Source organism: Fusarium keratoplasticum, chromosome 6 (assembly GCF_025433545.1).
Source record: "Fusarium keratoplasticum isolate Fu6.1 chromosome 6, whole genome shotgun sequence".
In the NCBI taxonomy this organism is placed as follows: Eukaryota; Fungi; Ascomycota; class Sordariomycetes; order Hypocreales; family Nectriaceae; genus Fusarium; species Fusarium keratoplasticum.
This window is the reverse complement of record NC_070534.1, coordinates 3,572,272-3,587,361: the sequence shown is the minus strand read 5'-3', so window position 1 is coordinate 3,587,361 and position 15,090 is coordinate 3,572,272. Positions and strand designations below refer to the sequence as shown.

Genomic DNA, 15,090 nt, shown 5'->3' with positions numbered 1-15,090 from the left:
TCTGGAAAGTATAACCACATGTCTCCTGTTGCATAGTTTCATCAAACGAGGGAGCAGAATCCAACCTTTGGTTTCAAAAGCAATTTACCAAAGCATCAGTAGCTACTATACTTGACCCTCCTGCTAGTCTATTGGCCTGAATAGTGATGCCACTTGAGCTTGCATCCGGGATAATCATAAGTAGCGCTGTCTTTGGACCTGAGTTACATTAATACTATTAATTTTGGCCTGAAACCCATCTCGAAACCTTAGAACTATGTTTCATTAACCCTAAATTATACAACCGTACTCGCCTCCCTAGTGCGGTCATGGTGATGCAACCTAATCAACTGTCGGACTAAACATTACCCAACTCGATACTCACTCCCTTAATGAGGCAAGATCTCTATACGTCGTCAAGCTATTCTTTGCACGCTCTTGAAAGTCAGGGGTCAGATCTTCTGTGACAAGTGCCTGCGTTGGCGTAGAGTTAGTTTCCAACCATGGTAAAAAGGGTGCCTGTCCTTGATGTCTCTCAGCTTCCCCACGCAGAGGGGTCCGACGATTGAAACACAATTGACGGCATGGGTTGTGAAGAGAAATGCTCGAATGCTAGGCGTCTCTTAGGAAATGCAGACTTTTCTTGTTATTTGGGTGTCCCTGTTATCTACCATTCTACTGCTTAGTTGACGCTTGTAGGATGGAAAACGTGGACGACACAGTTTAGTTTGCTTAAAAAAAAGGAAAAAAAAAAAGAAATCAGATATTATTACGAAGCCATGCATCAATGCTGGGCGTATTGGCAGAAGCTTGTGGAGAGTCTTGGGATTGAGGGAGTGATGATAGCCAGTCTTTGAACCAGTCCTATATTTGGATACGAGGTGCAGTACGATGAATTCGCCATGAAAGCTGGGTGATTTCATGAACATTAACAAAGAGAGAGAAAAAAGCGACAACTCTCCATCACCTTAATAGATATGCACTGCCAGCTTTCGCTACCAAATTTGTAGCCTTCTCAGCCTGGTCATGCCTACTCTTCAAGCTGTTAAGCTTTCCCTGGAGGCAGACACAACTTTTCGGGAAGCCTGAACATGTCAGCGGCTTTGGGAACTGGCGGCGCCCCTCCTTCTCGGGGAACGAAGGCAGCGCCGCCGTTAGTCCACCACTAGATAACTTAAATTTCACGACACTCCGTGGCCAGCTGAAAGCGGGTGGGTTTTAGCAGCCATCAGGCTGAGAATGATGAAGTCAAGACACCTACGTCCCTGAGTGCGAAGCCAGGATCTGCTTTACGGCTCAGAATTTGACAGAGCATGAGATTGACGGCGTCAGCAACAATGATGTCAGACAGAGGCCTTTGCAGAGGCGTTCGTGGCGATAATGTACGTACCATAGTTTCCAGTTGCTTGTTCGCTCTGGGGTTGTGTAGTACTGCAGTTCCAGTAGTCGCAGCGGCCTCCACTTTCTGCTTCGCTTCAGGACTGCAAGCCGTTGGCACAACGGTAACCAAACGATCCAGCCACATCACATACCAGACCGTATCGACTCAATAGATTGGGTGGTGCTGGTGGATACGTTTAGAGCCCTGTCATTGAATGCAAGCGAAAGAAGGCGAATCAGGTTCTGCAGAAGAGAGGCTAGCAAGGGTTCTGGACCCATTGACACCACCGAATCTGTTGAGTCGATACGGATGGCCGGGGGGTTGAATCACACTGCACTGCCGCCGCTGTGTGTGGTAACCGGGAAAGCTCTGGAATATCTCTCAGCTGAAGCTGCAGCAACTCGTATTCTGGGCTATTTTCATCCCCTCTAGCCTGGGCATCGTCTTTCTTTCCGGGCGGTTTGATCATTTAAACCCAACGGCGTGCCGCCTTGAAACAGACAAACAACACGCTTCTTTCGCATTTGTGTCAACTGAATCCAGGCATGAACTCGCTCATTGTATTTCATCTCAACAATACATCATTCCTTCGCCTTCGCTGCCGCAACCAAAGAGTCCCCCATGTCGGACAGTCATTGCCATCCAAGTCGGCAACGGGATGAGCGGGGCAAAGGGCACATCGCAAGCGAAAGGAGGGAACCGAGGAGGATTACGAAGGATGAAGGTATCGCTTTTTTTATATAGTTGAAGCCCGGTTCTTGATGGAATAACTGACCCAGAATGCAGAAGCACGTAAAGGAAAGTGGAAGAGGAAAGCCGAGCAATTCGCACTCAACTTTGTCCGAAAAGCCGCTCTCCAAGAGCCGCTCTCCAAGAGCCGCTCTGGTCACCACGATCACGATCCCCTTTGCGCGATCGCAAAGACCGTCTTGAATCCGCTAGACGCCGGGCCCGTCGCGAAACGAACACGCCGCCAAAGGGATGTCATAAGAGCCCCCATAAATCTCGACGAGAGCGGAACGATCCACGGACACACGCACACCCTTTCGGCACCTTAAGGCCCACGGGGTCCGGGTCGTCACGCTCCCTGGCAAGCTCCCACACCGCTGTCGAGAGCGATGAAGACCTCTGCGATGATCGAGTCGATGCATATCACGTCCGGCACACAGGCCCCGACCATATTGACACCCTGGGCTACTCGGACGACGATTACCATGGCCGCTGCGGAGACGTCAAATATGACCCATCTAGTTTGGGCGCTAGCTATGAGAGAGATGTCAGTGAAGCCCTCTCGGGTTTAGACATCAAACAAAAAAAGGACATCGATATTGCCACCCCATTTAACTCAGGTGGTGGTCGCAATAGCCATGTCAACAAACCCCTCTCTCGTCTAGAACTAGATGACAATAAGGACCTCAACGTCGGCACCCCATCTGATTTGGATGGAGAGTTGACCGCGGGTCTCCGCAACGCTCCACGCCATTCGCAAGAGCTTCCCCCTACGGCCATCAATGTCGGTACCCTGCATGACGGTGATGACGACTACGATGGCCTCCCCGCAGATGGCTCTTCTAGTCCATCTGACTCAGACGGAAGCCATGGTAGCCATCTCAGCAAAGCCCTCTGCGGTCTAGAAACAGATCGCGATGAGGACCTTGACGTTGCTACCCTGTCTGATCCGGACGAAGAGAAGACCCCGAGTCTCCGTAACCCTCGACCCCGTTCGCCAGGGCTTCTGACCACAGCCCTGAGGGATACGTCCACCGTTCCAAACACGGACAGCGCCAAGGATCGCTGTGATGCTTCACACTCCTTGCATGCCATATTGGACCCGGACCATAAGGACACTACGGCCGACTCAGACTCAGACTACCCTGAGGATCAACATGGTACCCTTTCCTCTTCGGATGAGACATCGGATCAAGACCAAGGCGAAAGCAGTGATGCCGAGTCCTGGTCATCCGACTCGGCTGGGGACCAGGAAGAGGGTGGCTGCCAAGCCTCACCCAGTCTGTCGCAAGTTGCAAAGACAGACCTCGGCGATGCGATCCCATCGGACGAGAACTGGGATGCTCGTCGCAGTGCCAGCCCGCTAGACCTAGGTGAAGGCCACCAGGTGGAGGACACCCCCAATGCCGTTATCCGCCCGCAACAAAGTGCAGACGCGGATATTGACGACACTTCTTCCACCTCCGAAGATAAGGATCTGGCGACAGGCGACAGTCATGGTTCAACTGACATCTCCTCTGAGAATGAGGAAGACGTCGACGACGATGGCCTTGGCCACGATGAGGGATATTCCAGCGCACTTAAGGCGAGTCCGGAGAAGCTCAGGACAGCCTCCATCATCGCCCCCGTTGTTGTCCCTTCATCACAAGAGGATACGGCTGGCTCGGGAGACTCCAAGGCCGGGTGTTCAGCAAGCCACAACGCTTCTGAAACTGAGAGTCCCGACACGCAGTCACAGCCTTCTTCTTCGGCTAAGCTGCCATCCTATATCTTTCCGGGGGTGATTCTCCAAGCGGAACCAAGCATGGATCAGCTTGAGCATCCTTATCTCATTACCCAGGCCGAACCATTCATTATGGCACGTCTCGGCACCAGTCGTCCCAAATTTAAGAAATTTAAAGAACAATACGGGAAACCAAACCAAGGGGAGAGGAAGACACATTTCTCTTACGTTGGGGGGAAAAGGATGAAACCGTTCGTCACAAAGAACATTCCAAGGCCGAGACAGCCCGACCTTATCATCAAAGGCCCCCCAATGCCCTTTCAGACTTACTTCGAACTTGAGGAACGCGGGCCTTTTGAACCTAGCGATTTTAAGTTATTGCGAGGTCAGCTGCGCCAGCTAGATCCTGAAAGTTTGAAGGAGCTCAACCTGTCTAAACATGGTTGCAAAAAGAGTCCTCCTGAGAGCGTCCCCGCCGCGCAACCGGAAATACTCACGTAAGAATCTTCATGGAAGAATCTTCGATCTGTCACACACATGTGTTCACCTTGCTATCTCTAAGCATTACTGCCAATGGAGATAGGAAGAGAGCCCATGTTGTGTTGCCAGCACATAGACGCCGAATATCCAGCGAGATGTTCGTTGAGGTCTTGACCAAAACACTCGGATACTCTTTTCTTCATTCGATTCGACATGAGTAGCCAATCTCAGAGGTTATGGTTCTGCCAATGGTCAACATAGGCATCTCTATTAGATTGATATGCTACCGCCATGGTGTTATTGATGCGTCACTATGACTCCAAGACACCATCGCAGGTTCGACGAATAAAAAAAAAAGTACTGTGTTTCAAAAAATGGGATACCCGAGACTATCCGCAATGGCTTGGTTAATTTACCAGCTAGAAACGGTGGAAACGAAATGGTGTTGCTTTGTTTGGAGGCTACAGTATTGCACGCTCATTAACCCGCACGGAGGCGGGATTTGGATTTCACATGTATACTTTCGTTAACGCACTGACTTTAAATATCTATCTTCTTCATAAAACTGTTCAAGACCTATCATGGTGTTGAGAAGCCGAGTCCCAGATGAGTCTACGCGCTCCCCGTGGCACTTCAAGTTGTTTGGTGGACACAATTAGACATGGGCATTTAGAAGGAGAGACCTCGTAATGAACCACCCGTTCAGTAATTGGAGCTGTCAACACACCGGTGCAAGTCGGACTTTAGAGGTAGGCAGACTTTTAGTACATTTTACAAGTACCTAAGCGCACATGGCAAATTGCCTTATTTAGGCATAAACACGCGGACGGGAACTTCATCGTGGAGATTGCCGTATTCGGTTAGCCAAAGGTTGTTGGAGTGTGCAGGTTAATCAAGGCGACCATATTCCAAAAGGGATAATTACACGACAGACGTGCAAGTCGGCATAGCGGAAGCTGGCAAAGGAACGAGCTATCAAGTTCATCTGTTCAAGTACTCCTTGTCTTGATAAGCCCACTCTTCCCTCAGTGTGTCCCCGGTCAACAAGTGGCAACTATTCACCTCCTGTTACTTTCCGTATACCACAACCAATCCTCACCATGTCAAAAACATCCCTAAAATGGGCCTCCAAATCCATTGGAATCCATTGCGATATGGGTGAAGCGTTTGGAAACTGGGCAATGGCATGTCTCCCTCACATCATACTTGACACACCATGATTTGGGCTGTATCAGCTAACATTTTCTCGCATCCGACAGGGAGATGACGAGGCAATCATGCCGTACATCTCGGCCTGCTCTATTGCCTGTGGTTTCCACGCTGGCGACCCTCTGGTTATGTACAAGACGGTGAAAGCGGCCAAAAAACACAACATCAAAGTTGGCGCGCACCCATCGTTCCCCGACCTGCAAGGCTTCGGCCGCCGAGAGATGAAGATGGATGCCATTGAGTGCGAGAAAATGGTCATCTACCAAATTGGCGCCTTGAAAGCATTCCTCGATATCGAAGGTCTCCCATTGTCGCACGTCAGTGTACGTATCATGGTCTGATCCAGGCCTTGTTCCTTGTCTGTATAGATGATACACATGCTATGAATTCTCTGAACATCAGCTAACCCTCACGCTCTGCAGCCTCATGGCTCTCTCTATGGTGTCATGTGCAAGGACAAGTCAATCTGCGAGGCTGTTTGTCGGGCCAGCATTCATTTTACTGACTCGACTGGACTGCCAGTTCCTATCATTGGAGCACCCAACACCATCATGGAGAGCACATGCGCCGAGATGGGCATCCCCTTTGTGCAGGAGATCATTGGGGACCTGGAGTACAACAAGCATGGTGACTGCATCATTTCACGCTCCCACGAGCGTCCGGACCTGGCCGCACTACGGTCGCGGCTGGGTTATGCTTTGCGCACCGGGGCTATCGAGTGCAAGGAAACGGACGGCTTTGTTGATCTAAAACTGAGCGCCGCGCCGTTGAGTCTGTGCATTCATAGCGATACTCCGGGGGCGTTGGAAGTTGCTGCTGCAACGAGAGAGATTGTGGATGCCTTCAATGAGGAACTGTGCGTTTAGGTGATGGTTACGGGATAGTTTCTTAAATTCTCTAAATGAGTTACTGAGATTCAGCCATTTCAAGTATACTATTGATCGAGAGGCTTATCACTTGCGAACAGCAGTGGCCCCCTGTATCTTACTCGCGATATAATGCTGTTATGTGTTAATTTTGTGTTCTCTGTTATCGCTGAAGTCCGCTCCCTAGCGGGTGAACATATCTCACATGTGCCGTTCATTCGTTCACAACAAGACTACCTCCCTTCCCAATTGATGGACATTAGAAGTGCGACCAATGTGTAGACTAAACTGTCTGCCGTGGCTTAACCCTAATAGGCAAGGACTAGACAATCTCCAGGCGCAACAATATCGCCAGGCAGAACGGTGGCTGCATTGACCTTGAGACCCTCATAGCCTGGCGGAGTGCAAATCTTGACCTCCATCTTCATCGCCTCCAGAATGAGCAATGTCTCACCCTCAACAAGAATCTGGCCCTTCTCAACGAGGACCTTGTACACGCTTGCATGCATCGGAGACTCCACCTGTTTAGCTGCTGAGTCGCCTAGAAAGAGTGTCTTAGAAACGTTGTCAAAGGTTGGAATAGTCTTGTTACTTGCCCTGCTCTTCCTCATCTTGCGAGGCTAACTGATTCTGACGTCTTGCCAGCTGTTCTTCTTCCCATTGTCTGACCAGTTCCTTTTCTCTAGTGCACATTGTTAGTCACCGACATCTCCTCACATCATGAGAAGGACTAGTATATGGATACCTGTTCGCCTCGCGTTCACTGGCCTCATGCTGCTTAGACTTGAAAATTGCAACCTCGTCATTGATATCCAGGCAGAACTTCTGGTATTCCTCGATATCGAAGGTGGCTTCTTGGATGTCGAAAACGAACTGCCCAGCCTGAAACTTGGCGTACATGTCATCGAACTCGTCTTCGGTGACTTGGTAGAAGGACAGCTGGTCGAAGTTGCGGAAGATCCAAGGTTGATCGCCGAAGCTGGCCCTGTTCCGGCAGAACTGGTCCCAGCCCGGAATGGTTCTGGCAAAGTTGACATAACCGCCGGGCGCGTCAACTGGGTCGCAGCACAGGTACGAGCCGCCAAATCCCAAGCCGCCGGCCGGTGATGAGGTACGCGAGGGGTTGAACTTGGGTACTGTAAGCTGCGAGCGAGGGTCTAGCGGGACTGCCAAGGGTGTGCCGCTGAAGAAGCCGACGCCAACTACCAGGAATCGGGTCTCCAGGACGATGCGCAAGACATCATCTCGGGACTCGAGGCCGTTGGCCTTGGCAATGAACTCGATGGGGTCTGGGAGATACGAAGCATACGGCCGCTGTAGTTTGATGTACTTTTCAATCGCTTCCCGATTGGCCCGGTCATCAAAGACCATGGGCAGCCGAATAACACGGCTGGGTAGCAGTCGCTTTCCGCTGTCGTTGAACTGCAGGAACCGTAGAAGTCGCTGGACCAGTTCCGCTTGTGGGATGACGAGGCTGTCGTACTGCACCAGCCAGGCTGATAAGAGGGAGAGGTGTCAGTATGGGCGCTTCTGCTAGGGCTAGCTGCGACAAGGGCCAGGTTGACTCACCACATCCCATGGGTTGTACCAAAACAATACCCGGCACCTGGGCAGCGCTCACCACTTCGACTAGTGCCTGGACCTTGCACCGTACACCGAGATCGAGGGTCTGGGGGTAGTCCACCAAGAGGAACTGGTCACCTCCCTGGCGAATAGTGGCATCTTGAAAACGTGCCAGAATCCCTGTTGTGGAGCCACTGCTGGTACTTTCCGTCAGAGAAAGATCGGTCACTGGCATCCCCTGTACCGATTCTGAGCGAGAAACTTTAGCAACGTGCTGTAATAGGGCCTCTTGACACTTGTCGAGCTCAACGGCCTGTTGATAGTCAACCTCGACAAAGCAAAACTTGCTCCCTGGCTTGAGCTGTCCAAGCTTGAATATCTCTCCCTTTGGTACAACGTGAGACGTTACAAAGCCGCCAAGGGAAGGGCAATCGGCGGGGAGGATGGCGGCCTCGTCTCCGGTCCAGATGACGCCGCCAACCGGGTAAGGGTAGTCGACCGTGTTGGACGGATGGGAGCCACCTTGACCACCAGACGTCCTGGACCACTCCAGCTTTGGGCCAATGAGGCGGATGCCGACACGGGAAGATTGATGCGACACAGTCCATTCGCTTGACGTGATAGTCCTCCAGTCATTCTCGGTGATTATGTCTGCGGACCCGTGGGGACCTCGGAGGCAATAAAGAACAGACATGTCGTATTGCGGTACAAGGTAGCGAGGAAGCTGGAATGGAACGAAGCGTGACAGCTTGGTTGAGGCCACAATGTCGATAAAGTCACCAATCGCCAGCGGTCGGCCGTTCTGCCCACCCATCCCGATGACAGGGCTCGTTGATTTGGAGCCCAGTCGTGGAGCAATGCCGGGAAATCCGCCCTTGATGGCGAGATATGAACATGCTCCAGAGGTGACGCCACCAAGCTTCAAGACTGAACCTGATGGGACCTGTAGCCTGGTCCACATAGGTTGTGCCTTCTGATCGAGTGAAATCTCAATGTCAGCACCGGCTATAGCGACCACGGCCGCATCGTGGAATTTGATAGTGGGCCCATTGAACACAAGCTCTAGCATTTCAGTGCCCTCCTCATTGCCGACAATAAGATTCGCCACTATCCAGAGTCAGTACAGTCCCGCAGCCTTGGGCACAAGTTTGAGGCGGCAGCTCACGTCTGGCATGGAGAGAATCGGCGGGGCCCGAGGGCGGAATACCGAACCCAACACCCTTTCTCGCTGGGTAATCTTGAATAGTGGTGTAAGAGCCTGGCGAGAGGATTTCAATTGCCGGATGGGTAAATGAGAACGAGTTGAGAAATGACGTGGTGGTATTTCCCGTTCGAAAGTCTTGATGCCGTGGCCCTGTCAGCCCCTCATCCTACCACGGGAAAGCAAACTTACCGTCCGAGTCCAAGATGGCCTTGCAATAGAGAAGATTGCTAGCGACTCCCTGCAATTGGGTCTTCTCAAGTGCTTTAGTAAGGACATCGGCTGCCGAGGACCTTTCGGCACCGTAGGACATGACCTTGGCGAGAAGCGGATCATATAGCGGCGATACCTTTGTCCCAGACATGACCCATGTATCGACTCTGATATTATCCCCATCGGGAAATCTCACTTGCTGAAGCAAGCCTGGAGAGGGAGTAAAATTCTTGATGGGGTTCTCGGAATACAATCTGGCCTCAATAGCGGCGCCATGAGGTCTGATATCGCGGTACAGAGACAGGTCGAGTGGAGCTTCGGCCTGCCTGAGCATCATCTTGACCAGGTCAATGTCGAACCGAAGCTCGGTGACGCCGTGCTCGACCTGAAGCCTGGTGTTCATCTCGAGGAAAAAGAAATCTCCAGTGGCGTCGTCTACCAGGTACTCGACTGTACCGGCCGAACGGTACTTGACATTGCACGCTAACGAGTGGGCAGTCTTGAGCAACCTCTCCCTCAGGCCTGGCTTGCCATCGACAAAAGGGCTCGGCGACTCCTCGATGACCTTCTGGTGTCTTCTCTGAATCGAGCACTCTCGTTCACCAAAGACGACGCAGTCGCCTCGGCCGTCGCCAAACACCTGGGCTTCGATGTGTCTGGAGACTGGGAAGTATCTCTCGAGAAATACGCCGGCGTTGGAAAACAGGGTCTGCCCTCTGCTGACCACTGCGTCGTAGGCGGACTGTAGCTGCAAGCGGTCGTGGCAAATTTGCAAACCCATGCCTCCACCCCCGGCCGTTGCTTTCATCATGATCTGGCCGCGGTAGGTAGTTAGCTGAGCTCTTGTCGAGTATTTGGACTCAAAGGTATAGTGAACTTACCGGGTACCCAATTCTGTCTGCTTCGGCCTCGGCCTCTTCGATCGACTCGACAAGATCCGATCCTGGGACAATCGGCACCCCAGCTTTTGCGGCCAGAATCCTTGCCTGGTCCTTGAGGCCGAATGCACGGATATGCTCGTCAGAAGGCCCCACGAAGCGAGCGCCGTGCTGTTCGACATGGGAGGCAAACTCTGCGTTCTCCGATAAGAAGCCGTAGCCTGGAATGACGTATTGTATCTTGAAGGATTCGATGACAGCCGTGATTTCCTTGATGGAGATGTATGATGAAACCAGGGCCGCCGCATCTGCTTCAGACACGTGAGGACTTGCGGAATCTTCGCTGGTGTAAATGGCAACGATGAAGTATCCAATCTTTCGTGCCGTGCGCAAGATACGACATGCAATCTCGCCACGGTTGGCGATGAGGAGGCGCTTTGCGGCAGTCATGGTGGGCAAACCAGGTTAATTGTGTGGGAAACGAGACTGGCAGTCTGTGCTCGTGTCGCTCCGAAGCCAGTGAGCAGGAGAAGTAGGGGGTAAAAAGGAGGCAAGGGACGTTGTTGGGGCTGGAAAGTAGAGGGTGAGACTGGGATATGAAGTCTCGGTGACGCCGCTAGGGTATAGCAGACTCCTCTCCACTGACAATGGAGTAACCTGAATATGGGGAAGAGGAACGTTCTACTTGGATTAAACCGAGTACGGCAATCTCCACGAGCGAGTCCACTTTTAGACCCATTTGATGAATTCCACGAGGTAAGGTCCAGGTTTCCCAATGATCTCAGCAGAGCCGAGCACATTTTAGAGGGTGGCACCAGAGGCTTTACTGCTTGAAGACCGAGGATTTGGTCTCTCAATCGACCTTCCGGGCCCACTGAGTGGGAAAGGGGCGTTGAAGACATTCATAGGGAGGGGTATGCCACAACTTCCCTCTCATTGAAGCTTGGAGTGCATCGGCTTGTAGGTAATGTTCCAATTCCCTTCGCGACCTCGTCAGCCGCCGTCTACTTGCTGCAGAAATGCAAAGGGCTTTCTCGCGTCTACGGTCCAACCTGTGCCCACCCATGCTTTGTTGGCGCCTCTCTCCAGGACATGGGGCACCCTCCTCTTTCCCGATTACTTCCCTGTGACGGGACTGGTGAAGGTTCTGTCCAGTCTTGATAATCATAGACTGTCCCGAGTGGGGCTTTAACAAACCGAACTTGGGTTGAACAGGGCTATCCGAAATAGGAAATCTCCACGACCTCATCGTCAGCTCACTCCACCCCTGATCCCGGGCTGGCCCTCTTGCTGAGGCCCTAAACCGAGCTAGTCTTACTACGAAAGTATATCATTAACTCGGTTTTTTTTTTCGTTATCGGTGCAAGGGACGTGAATAATGCAATGATTCAAGCAAGCTAGACCCTATTGAGACATCTAGACGATTGGACGCGATTCATGATAGTCCTCCATCCTACCGGTCACTATTGTACGCAGTCTCTTTGCAACCTGCCACAATATAACATCCTGGTTGACCGCATAATGCAAGAGTAGCATCACATTCTGCATACCTATTTTTCGGCTTGACTCTAACTTGCCGCCCTCATAACGTCCCTCTCGTCGAAACTGGCCCAGGACGAAAACCTTGACAACCGCCGTCTCAAAAACTCAGCCTTTCTTCTCAACAAGCGACCGAGGAACAGCTTCACAGGCCCACCTGCTTGGCCATGGCGCAGCGTAAGACGATATCAAAGACTCCAGCCAGCAGTGCTGACATAGTCCCGCCCGTTCTAGAGCCGACCGAACTCGATCTCGCCAAACTGGCCCCAGTCGACGACGTATCTTCCAAAGACTTGGCGACCGGTCAGGTACAGCTCGTTCAACTCGGCCACCAAACTGCTCGCCGCGACATTGGACTTTTGGGCATCATTGCCATCGGCTTCAATGTCCCAAACAGTTGGGTGGCCATTCTTGCGAGCTTCTCCATCGCCATCGCTGCTGGAGGCCCGGTCAGTCTCATCTACGGCACTTTTGTCTCCTGCGCCTTCTACGCCTGCGCCGCCGTCACCCTCGCCGAGCTGGCTAGTGTCTACCCGACTGCGGGAGGGCAATACCATTTTACCAGTATCTTGGCCCCGGAGAAAGCGAATCGTCCACTTGCATACGTCTGCGGTATCCTGTCCAATCTTTCATGGACAATCAACGCAGCAGGTATTACCCTGATCGGCAGCCAGCTCATCACGGCCTTCCCACAATTCTACAACGGCTATATCGCTAAACAGTGGCATCTATTCCTTCTAAGCCAGGCCCTTAACCTATTCGCCCTGTTGTACAACTTGTTTCTGCTCAAGCGCACCAACCGGATTCATGATGCTGCGTGTAAGTATCTGCATTTCTTACAAGTGCTACGTTAGACCCTGCAGCCCCCTGCTAACTCACCAACCCGCGTAGTCATATTAACTTTGGTGACGTTTGTCGTCTCATGCATTACATGCCTGGCCCGGAGCGAGAAGCAACCGTCTTCCTGGGTCTGGACCAAGTTTGAGGCCAACACAGGCTGGTCCGCCGGCGTATCATTCTTGACCGGGCTTACAACGCCGTGCTACATGTATGGCGGCCTGGACGCTGCCCTGCACCTTGCCGAGGAGACCCTAAACGCATCGTATGCGGTGCCCAGGGCTCTCATGGCTACCATCGGCATCGGCTTCCTCACTGGCTTCGTCTTCTCAGTGGTCATGGCATACTGCATCGTTGACTTGGACAGCCTCCTCGGTGAGACGTAAGTTTCAGCCCCAACCCCGACCTAAAATGGCGTTTTTAACGTGGCTAAAAGCGTGCCCATCTACCCGCTCTGGCGCGTTGCCATGAAGTCTGATACCGCCGGCACGGTGTTTCTCGTTGCAGTGACAATTATCATAGTCTTTATCCTCATCGCTGTACAACAAACGTCATCCAGACTGCTCTGGTCGTTTGCCTGTGACCGCGGCGTCTTCATGTCTAAGCAGCTGTCGTCACTATCGCCGTCTCTTGGCAGCATCCCAGCAAATGCCCTGATGTTCAACTCGATTCTTGTTTTCATCTGTGGCTGTCTGTACCTGGGCTCAACCACCGCCTTCAATGCCCTGGTCAACTCGCTTCTTCTCATGCAGATGATATCGTTCGCTCTTCCAGCCGCTCTACTTATATATCAGAAGCGCGATTCCCGGCTGCTCCCTCGGAATCGACCATTTAGAGTGCCTGAAGCCGTGGGGTGGTTTTGCAACATTGGCACCGTGGTGGCAGCGACCGTCGAGACTGTTTTCTTCTCCTTCCCCACCGCTTTACCTGTTTCAGCGGGAACAATGAGTAAGACAGGCCCAGACGAGAGACCTAACTTGCAAAACTATAGGCTGACCAACTACTGTAGACTACGCTGTGGCTGTCCTCGCTGTGATTGCCATCTTGGCTGCAATTAACTGGTTTGCGCACGCAAGAAAACATTACCAAGGACCAAGAGTGGAGCTTTCTCTTTGAGCGGTGCAAAGTGCGGATGACTGAATGGTGGCAACGCATTTGTTAGCTGTGTTATACTATTTACTCTCATGTGTGGCTCTTTTCCCCTTCCTACATGTATTTATCATTTTTACAGCTATGTATACGGGAAAGAGGATAATCTGATGAAGAGCCCTTCTCTGAATGAATGCTAAACATCGCCTGATATACCAGCGCCAACTCCCCAGGCAGGTGCCCAGGGATATCGGGCTTGAGAGTTATTCCGAATAAGAGAGAAGATCTGCAGCAAATAATAATATCGAGCACATCGTCACGAACAGCTGTGCCAGTCTCAACAATTACCAAATGCCTCGTGTTGAGCAGCATAAATAGCTATATTGCCTTGGTACCTGTAGAAAGGTATCTTTCACTTTTACCGTTGGCATAGTGGTTTATTGTGCTCCACACCTCGGCTCCAGAGCCCGTCCAAGAGGTGATGACTAACTAGCGGCGTCCGTGGCGAGGAATCGAGATAAGACCCTTGGAAAGGACCAATGATGGTGAATGCGGGGGAGCCGTCCAACCATCATCCATCCCTTTTCTTTCCAGGCCTCCCGCTCAACTCTTCCTTTAAGCGCAATCAGGGGCTGGGGCCACGCTGACTACGTGCAATCGATTATACTCGGCAGAATGGGTGACGACCCTTCCTCTACAGCCATGTTGTCGGTTGAAAGACCACCGGAAGCACCACCAGATACGATATCGCCGCTTGTAAAAGCACCGCAGACTGCGTCGCAGACACAGCCAGGAACGCGGAAACGGCAAAGGAAGTGGCACTCCCGCGTTTTCACGGGGTGTTTGAATTGCCGTAGGCGGCATGTCAGATGTGACGAGCAGACCCCTTCCTGCGCCAGCTGCAGCCGCTTGTCCCTGTCCTGTGCCTACGACAGCGACAATCGCTTTGGCAAATTCGTGTTTAGGGTTGTTGGGCCGCCAAGGGACTGCAGGCAACCCGTGGCTCGGCCTTCTTTGCCATCCACTGAAGAATCTCAGTATGCGCGAACCCCTCGTAGGGCCTCGTCCGACAATAATCTTGATCAAGGCGCCTCAAGATTCGGCGACGAGACTCCGTCCGGCCCAACTACTCCCGTCAGCACATCTCGGCAACACGATGATCCCCCAAATACCGAAGGAGAAGTTGACTCTAGTTTGGTTGTCGGACCTGACAACCTGGCCTGGTTGGACGACATGCTCCATCTCTGGGAGCCTCAGTCGCCTTCGTTCAGCGACATATTTTCCATGCCTTCCCCCACAGCAACAAGCCTCATACCGCAGCAAGCTGTATACTATAACCACTTTCTAACCGACGTCGCCACCATCCTCATCGTCTTCGATACAAAATCTAACGCCAATCCTTA

The 15,090-nt window shown here is 52.1% G+C and overlaps 2 protein-coding genes across 2 annotated transcripts; one reads left to right on the top strand and one right to left on the bottom strand.

Annotated features, from left to right (window-relative positions):
• Positions 1 to 6,675: 6,675 nt before the first annotated feature.
• On the bottom strand, positions 6,676 to 10,672 carry NCS57_00909300 (Urea amidolyase; the record flags this gene model as incomplete). Its single annotated transcript, XM_053058880.1, has 7 exons — positions 6,676 to 6,908; positions 6,964 to 7,049; positions 7,113 to 7,863; positions 7,937 to 9,037; positions 9,096 to 9,188; positions 9,324 to 10,179; positions 10,226 to 10,672. The coding sequence occupies 7 exons, from the start codon at positions 10,670 to 10,672 to the stop codon at positions 6,676 to 6,678; spliced, it is 3,567 nt and encodes a 1,188-aa protein (XP_052912711.1).
• Positions 10,673 to 11,928: 1,256 nt separating this feature from the next.
• NCS57_00909200 (uncharacterized protein) lies at positions 11,929 to 13,714 on the top strand (the record flags this gene model as incomplete). The annotated part of the gene is made up of 5 exons (XM_053058879.1): positions 11,929 to 11,938; positions 11,996 to 12,580; positions 12,653 to 12,980; positions 13,035 to 13,546; positions 13,608 to 13,714. 5 exons carry the CDS (start codon positions 11,929 to 11,931, stop codon positions 13,712 to 13,714), a joined length of 1,542 nt encoding a protein of 513 aa, XP_052912710.1.
• Positions 13,715 to 15,090: the final 1,376 nt, after the last annotated feature.